Raw genomic sequence first — 7,976 nt, forward strand, 5'->3', positions numbered from 1 at the left:
ATATTGATCTCCGTCAGCAGTTCCTTCTCGAACCAGGAGAAGGGTAGGCGCACTCCGATGGTCTTGAAAACCACCTGGTAAAGGTAAAAGAAGGGGACCCCTTCATTGGCCCGTTCGTCTCCACATACTGGCTCCCCTAGAGTGCAAGGGAGCACAGCAATGTCGTCGTCGTGCCTCCTCGCGAAAGCACGGTGATTATAGGAGCATGAATCCCCTTTGTGTTCCCTTATGGCCCTGGTGGAGAGTAAGCAGGAGCATTCGTCAAGAAGCTCCCTCGAAGCCCAAGGATACAAGTCCTTGGGGTTAACCCTGGGGGGAGTAGAGCGAGAAGACATTCTTGAACAGAATCAGGGAGGTTTGAAGTTTTGGCAAGGGTAAAACGCTGGTGGGAACGAACACTGGAAGAATGCTTCGCGAGAGAAGAAAGGGTGCAAGAAGAAAGGGTGCAAGAAAAGAGAGTGTAAGTAGGTTACGAAGAGTGCAGAAATGATGAGAATGGTTCCAGAGTTTGAAGAGTTAAATAAAGCAGTTAGAGCGCCAAACGAAGCAAGTATTGCAGTGAGGGCATTAAACAATGCGAATGGATGCACCGCACAATCGAGCCACGTGGCGGAAGATGAAAGGATGACCTTAGCACCGCTGGTTAAACTCAGAGAACGTCGTATCAACAGAATATCCAGTGGTACGATGCGCCGTCGAAAGTGGGTCAGGGGCACAGCAGGAGTCAGGACTCAGTGGAATGACCGAATGTCCCATCAACCATACAAGAAGCGCCACGTGGATCAAGTCGAATGACGGAACGTCCCATCAGCCATACAAGAAGCGCCACGTGGATGGCACGGACAAAACCTTGAGCTCTTCGCTGTCATCAAGCGTCGACCAAGGCAAGGATCAAAGTCAATGTCGAAGTAAAGATAACGCCCAAGGCGTCGCCCAGAGGGACGTGAAGGGCGACGCCAGCGTGAGACGTCGCGGGCGTCGCCAACCCAAATATCAGCAGGGTCGCCTCCCTGATACCCACAGGTAGGAAAGACTGTGGAGGGAGACGAAATTGAAGGGGGTAGAGTTAGTTGCTGGCGTCACCTCCCCGATACCCACGGGTAGGAAAGACTGTGGAGGGAGATAAGACCGCCAAACACCAGCGAATCGCTGGCAGGGTGTTCCCCGATACCTATGGGAAGGAAAGACCATAGAGGGAACGACCCCCCCCCCTAGAGCACTCGACGTTTTAGACACCCGGGGACGATACGGCGTTGCTGTAGCAGGCCTCTCCTTAGGCGTGGGCGCCGGGTGCTAAGGATCAAAGAAAGAACCGTTTCGGTGTTAGAGACACCCCGTGGACGATACGACGTCACTAGGTGAGCCTCTCCATGGGCGTGAGGGTTGGCACGTGACCTTTCCCGGGCGTACAAGGCCGTCCAACGAAGTGAAAGAAACGGGCAAAACGCAAATAAAATAACCGAAGCGCACGAAGGCAAAGAATGAGAGTAAGAGCGCACAGGGAGGATTCTATATCGCGAAGGCACAAAAGCAATCATACGAACACCCAGATTTGTAACAAGAGTACAGATGGTTCAAAGAATTACAAGTTTAACAGAGAGAGTCAAAAGCAAAGGTAAAGTATAAAGGAATTAAGCTTGAAGGTAAAGGTGGCGGGTGAGAGACAGCGGTTCAGTCATCCAAGTCCATGGGCACGACCTTCCCGTCGACGACATGGTGTGTGGGGTCGCAGTTTGAAATATTGATGCCAGGGTTCTCGCAGGACGCCTAGGTCAGAGCCTCTTGGAAGCCCTCTTCAAACGCCCCCGCCATCTCCCCAGTCAGTTCTTGGACCTCTCCCTCTAGTTCCGTAATCCTAGAGTCCTTGGATGTCAGTTGCTTCTCCAGAAATTCCTTCTCCACGCGGAGCTTGTTAGCCTCGGCTTGGAGAAGGCTCAAAGCTTCAACCTTCGCAGCCAAGGCGTCCTCTCTCTCACCTAGCTTCTGCCTCCAAGCAGCATCCAGCTCTTCAAGTTTTCTTCGCTGCACTTCGGATGTAAGAGCCGCCTCCTGGAGGCCAATGTTCTGGATTTGGTAGGAGGTGAGCTGGGCTAGTTGAGCGGCATGCGCCTGTTCCAGTTCTCGCGCGTACGCCTCAGCTCCCTCCCTGCCCTCATGGGCCAGTTTTAGCAGAGATTGGGAAGCTTCCTCCTTGAGTCCCCAGTTCTGTTTCTCCTCCTTCAACGCCCCCACCTCTTGTCTCAGCTTGCGAAGGGCCTCTCTCCCTTTGATAGCATTTCGAGCTTGAGTGCGCCACTTGATTGCCACCGCCAGGAATGCCCCCATATAATAAGGCATGCCTCCCCCCTTTTGAGGATCAGTCGGCGACATTCCTTCGGTGAAGCTCTACGTCAACTCCCTATGAATGGGGCGAGGAATCCGGGGTTTGCGAGAAGTCGAGCCAGGGACTGATACAGGAGGGGCGGAGCCCGAGGCCTCAGCTGCGTCACGATGCGGCAACGGCGAAGGCGGGGGAACCAAGTCAATCCTTTCCTCTCGTTCCTCGTGGGCTGGTGGAGGTGGCGGTGATGTGGCACTAGGAGGATCGTCCCTGAGAGAGTTCCCATCACCGGGGGGCGCGGCGGGTGAGGCAGGGGTCGACGCCATGGCTAATGGAACCGCGGCAATAGGAGGAGGAGAAGCAGACGGTGGAGGAGTCGGCAGGGAAGCGACGGTGGGCACGTTAGAGGCGACGGCGTCCCCACCCTCTTTAGTAGATTTTGCCTTCTTCAAAAATTTGGCAAGAGCAAGCCGCCTCGAGGAAGTCATCACTGAACCTGCAGCAGCGAAAAATAGTAGAGTAAAGGTTAGTTCAGATAAAGCAGAAGGGAAATTCTATGGCTAGACACACGCAGATAACCACAACAGCTAATGCATTATAAACAATTAAGGGCAGATACCAAAGTAGGTAGAAAGCCCATGGGCGTTGAATTCGTTCGCGATGAGTTTGGCGGTATCGAAGACTACCCCAGTCCCGCCAAGGCTTTGCACACGTCCCGGTCGGAGGGGGTAAGCTCATCCAAAGCCAGGGCCTTCATGGTTATGGGCTTATCCGTCCAGTATAGGGGAAAGCCCTCTAGGATGGTAGGATCGCGCTTGGTCGCACGTACTTTGAAGAATTTCCCTTTCCATCCTTTGAACGAATTTTGGAAGAGCGTAAGGATGATGCGCCCGGCGATGCCAGAAAAGCTCATCCATAGGCTCTTCCCCTGTTTCTTTACCTCGAAAAAGTGAAGAAAAACGTCTACGGAAGAGGGGACACCTAGATATCCGCAGAGAATCTGAAACCCCCTTACGAAAGCCCAGCTGTTGGGGTGGAGCTGGGCTGGGGCGGTGTTTGTCTATGTAAGCAGTTCTTTCTCGAAGGAAGTAAGGGGTAGACGCAGGCCCACTCTCTTGAGTACCATTTGATAAAGGAAGAAGAAGGGGCTTCCCCCAGTGTCTCTAGAGTCCGCACAAACGGGCATCCCAGGTCGCACCCGGCATACCAGGACTTGGGAGTCGTGATTTTTGTGAAAGGCGTTGAAATTATAAAGCGCAGGGTCCCCCCTGTGAGCCTCCACGTCCTCAACAGAGTTTAGGAGGGAGCATTCGTCGAGAAGATCGTCGGGGGCCCAGTCGTATTCGCCCTTATAATAAGACTTAGGGAGCGGGGGAGGCGCGGCGGTCTTGGTTTTCGCCATCGATGCCAAAGCTGAAGATCAAAAGAGAAAGAAAGGGTTCAGAGAAAAGGGGTTGGGAGAAGAAAAGGGGAAAAAATGGAAGAATCCTAGGAGAGCCCTATCCACACGAGAGCAAAGGGGAACGAGAGGAACAAAGAAGCATACAAACGATATCCAAAGAAATGCAGTAATATGGACAGTCCCAGGCAGTTCATACAGTGAGGAGAATCATCAAGGAGGGGGAAAACCGTACCTTTGGGGGCTGAAGGGCGTGGAGAGCGGAAGCACGAATGAGCAGGGGTCGCGAGAGAAGGGATTCAGAGAAGATGAACAGTGAGGAAGGGCAGAGAAAGTGGATGTAACAGTGGTTGCAAGCGTGGGGTTTGGGTAACTTAAACGTTACTAGAAGCGCGAGGGACAACGAATGATGACCGTGTGATGATGCCACGTGTTGCAGGATTAAGCGCTCAAGGGGAGCGCAAGAGGTTCTTAAAGATGACCGCACGATGAACCACGTGGCACGCGATTAAGTGTAGCCCCAAAGGGCATTATTTTTCCCGCTTCAGAGGATGTCCAATCAGCCATTAAGGACACCACTGTGGTTCAGAAAGTGTCACGTCAGTAATTCGAAGAATTGTTGAGTCAGCAGGGAATGACACGTCATCAGGATGGCACGTGGACGGCGTGGGCGAGGCCTTAGTCTTTGCGCTGAAGACAAGTCTTCGGCTTAAGACTGGGGGGCTTGTGTACCGTCCCGTATCCAGGCGTTGACTAAGTCAAGGTCAAAGTCAACGCAGGGCGTCGCCTAGGTGGAGAGACGCCAAGTGCCAGCATCGCCAAGAGGAAGCGTCGCCAAGGCAAGGCGTCGCCTAGGTGAAGGCGTCGCCCAACCAGGGCGTCGCCAAAATCAAATATCATTAAGTCAAGGCAATCACGGTGCGGCTCCCCGATACCCATGGGTAGGAAAGATCATGGAGGGGGCGACGCCGTGGGAAGGCCCCAAACCCTGTATAACCAGGGAACAGTAATAAAGAGGAGAGAAAGGTGGCTTCAAGGCCATAGTAACAGCACCAGTATAGGGCAGCCTGACTCGGGAAGTACCCCTGCCGCCCCAGAGACGCCTTTGGGACAGATACGACTCAAGAGGAAGGTCACGCCCAGGGTAGCCGGGTGCAGGGTACGAGAGGAAGGCAGATACGCTCTCAAAGTAAGTGACTAGATGATTGGGGGCATGAGTTGGCACCCAAAAAGTCACCCCTAGCGCAGTAGCACTCCCAAGCAGGAGGACTCACACGTAGAAACGTTCCCAGATGGGCAGAAACGCCCCTAGATGGGGTCACGGCGTCGTGAGGCCCTCCACGTGTACGACAGCCATGTCAAAATAGAAACACCCTTTAGTCAGGTGCCAGGTAATTAAAGTCATTTAATACAGTTTCCGTTTCGAGCATTCAGGTACTATAATGGCTCCCAACGTTTCAACGTCTTAAATACGCTACGTTTTCTAATTAGATACGCTGATTGAGTGCGTTACATTTGTAATTAAAGGCGCTTTTAATGCTTGGGTAGTTTAAATAGCGCTGAGAATGTTGGAAACAGGGTTCGAACTTTTGGCAAATTTACCAGAGAACTCTCTAGTTGCTTGCTCGTGCTTGAGGTTACGGACAAGGGACTGGGGAAGGATCTTTGCCTGAGGGAGAAAACATACACACAACACACAGTTCTTTATACCACCTTCAGAGTACCATACACGGTGCTCAAATACGGAGGTGCCCAGTTTTGGTGTTTCTTGCTGGCTGACTTGAGCGTCGGAGTGCAAACGACCGCTAGGGCGCCCCTTTTGTCCTCTTTTTGCAGGAATCCACAGGTAACCAGTGGGAAGGAGTCCCTAGCTGACGGTTGAGGTCGCGCACGAAGACGTCCCGGTCAACCGGACGGAACAGAAATTAGGATAAAAAATTATTTAAGAATGCGACTATTTGTAGTAGCCGCATTCATAAATCAAGTGCTTCGATTTACTAATGTGACTATAGGTAAAGCCGCATTCGTAAATCAAACGCTTTGATTTACAAATGCAGCTATTACAAATCAAAGTGCATGTAAATCAAAGCGCTTGATTTATTATAGCCACATTTGTAAATGAATTTAATTTCAAAAATGTCATTATGTCTACTTTAATTTTATCAAACCATTAGTCATAAAGTTATATATTCTTACATAGTTAGGAAGGGGTCGTGTCCTCAAATAATTGTTGCTGGTTCCAGTCTTCAATTGTGGTCCTTGTTCTTCGGTTACGGTTGAAGGTTTCAGTCGAAGAGTGAAATTTAAATTTTGATATAAGTTAATTAAATTAAATTTATTTAGTTATAGTGGTTAATATTAAAAAAAATTATTTGAAAAAAATTAAGAAATAATTGAAAAAAAAAGAAAAATAATAATTGAGTAAAGAAAAAAAAATACTTATTTAAATTTTGCAAATGTTATATAAAATATAAAATATGTATAAATTTCGGGATATAAATTTTACATGAAGTAATTAATGTAAAATTTAATAGATTTATTTAAAAATAAAGAAGCAATTATTGTGATAAAATTTAAAAGTAAACTTAAGAAAAGAAAAACTCAGGGTAAAACCTTTGATTGGTAACTTTAAGAAAATATGAGTTGATTATTTTGGTTTGATGGAAGACAATTTATTTTGAAATCGAGATTTCCATTTGATGTCCATTGTGGTTCAAAAGAGTTGACTTCTCATAAATAAACATAAGTTCATTTTAAAGATTTATCTACAAAGTATATAATACAAACATAAAGAGTGAGTGCGAGTGAATAATTTATTCTTAATTCTTAGATTACTACAATATCCAAAGAATCCCAAACTTTACCATATGTTCTATAAATGCAAGTTGAATATATAACATAATTATTCTTTAATGTAAATAAAGTGTACCGCCCTGGTGGTCGGGAGTGATGACGTGGCACCCTGCTACAGTATAGGCGTGTTGGCAAGGCGCCAGGTTGGCAAGAGGGAAGGAAGTCGGGGGGCTCGTGTAGTCGTCAGTTGTTATATTGGCGTGTTCCGATTTCCAGCTTACCAGAGTCGGCGATCACCAGGTTAAAGATGAAGTCGCCAGATGTAGACCCAGGCGACCAAGCAATCGGAGATCGCCAGAGCAAGCACATCGCCAAAGATGAAAGAGAAGCAGATTATGAAGGCGGCCGGCGAGACCACAGGGAAGGTGTATGAGGACACCCTAACTCGCCAACTCCAGTAGAGATCGCACTCCCAAGTTAGCTATGCACTGGGCAGTACCATGCATAAGTAACTTAACCAAAATGAGAGTAGAAGCAACGCCAAGTCAAGGAGGCTCCAGATGATGGCACGTGTACGACTGGATGCGAGCCACGTGTCCAGGTCTGTAACTGAGAGAAAACAGCCAGGTATATAAGAGTTCTCAACAAACTTTCTGAGGTACGCACGTTCAGTTCATACTCTTTACGCTTGCGAGTTAGAGCTGACTGTGAGAGAGGATTTGCACGGTTCTTGTCCTCTTAGTATTTGGTGATACCGTCACTGACTTGAGCGTTGGAGTGCGATCGGCCGCAGCGGCGCCGTTCTGTTTCTTTGCAGGTTCTTGAGGTAGATCCCGAAGAGGAACGGAGGTGAGAAGCGGTGCGCACGTCGATCCTTTGACGAGGCAGTTTCCAGCGTTCCGGTCAACAGGCAGGATCATCAGGCGCCCACCGTGGGGCCGTGTAAAACTTGCTCCCATCCACAGCGTGAGTTCTTGGAAGTTTTCGAAGTTTTCTGCGTGGTTGTGTGCTGGTGCAACCATCGTTCGCGGTTTGTTTGAGTTTCGTTCGGTGAAGTTGCATTTTGTACTGTTCGTTTGGCTTTTCGATCGGTGGAGTGAGGTTTCCTGCTGCTTACGCGTAATCTGTGTGGTGGAAGTTCGAGTTCTTTCGCTTGTTTGGTTGTTCGCGGAAGCGGTGGTTTCTGGTGAAGTTGTGGTTTTCTTTGAAGGCTTACGGTGTTCTTGAGTTTTCTTACGCAGTTTCGCATTGTTTTCTCTGGTTGATCGTTGATTCGATCGTGGTTGAAGTGTTGTTCGCTGCATTCCGTGATTCGCTGAAGTTCATGAGAAAAATGAGAAGCAATCGTTCAAGCCCGTGGCGCCTGTCGCTGCTGAAGGCGACGCCGCCATGACCATGGCGCAGATGGCAGAGATGATGCGCTCGTTGCAGGCAACTGTGGAAGCCTCACGCGTAGAGCAGGCG

The 7,976-nt window shown here is 49.2% G+C and overlaps 1 protein-coding gene across 1 annotated transcript; it reads right to left on the reverse strand.

The window, feature by feature from the left end:
- Positions 1–2,385: 2,385 nt before the first annotated feature.
- Positions 2,386–4,286, reverse strand: LOC137817579 (classical arabinogalactan protein 9-like). The gene is made up of 2 exons (XM_068620859.1): positions 4,214–4,286; positions 2,386–2,816 (listed from the first exon to the last, which is right to left on the reverse strand). Exons 1-2 carry the CDS (start codon positions 4,284–4,286, stop codon positions 2,386–2,388), a joined length of 504 nt encoding a protein of 167 aa, XP_068476960.1.
- Between the last annotated feature and the right edge of the window lie 3,690 nt (positions 4,287–7,976).

This window comes from Phaseolus vulgaris, unplaced genomic scaffold (genome assembly GCF_000499845.2).
Source record: "Phaseolus vulgaris cultivar G19833 unplaced genomic scaffold, P. vulgaris v2.0 scaffold_177, whole genome shotgun sequence".
Lineage (NCBI taxonomy): Eukaryota > Viridiplantae > Streptophyta > Magnoliopsida > Fabales > Fabaceae > Phaseolus > Phaseolus vulgaris.

Coding starts and splice junctions, on each gene's coding strand:
- LOC137817579 (XM_068620859.1), bottom strand. CDS start 4,286: ATGGCTGATTGGACATCCTCTGAAGCGGGAAAAATAATGCCCTTTGGG. Junction 2,817..4,213: donor ACTTAATCGCGTGCCACGTG/GTTCATCGTGCG, acceptor TCGCTGCTGCAG/GTTCAGTGATGACTTCCTCG.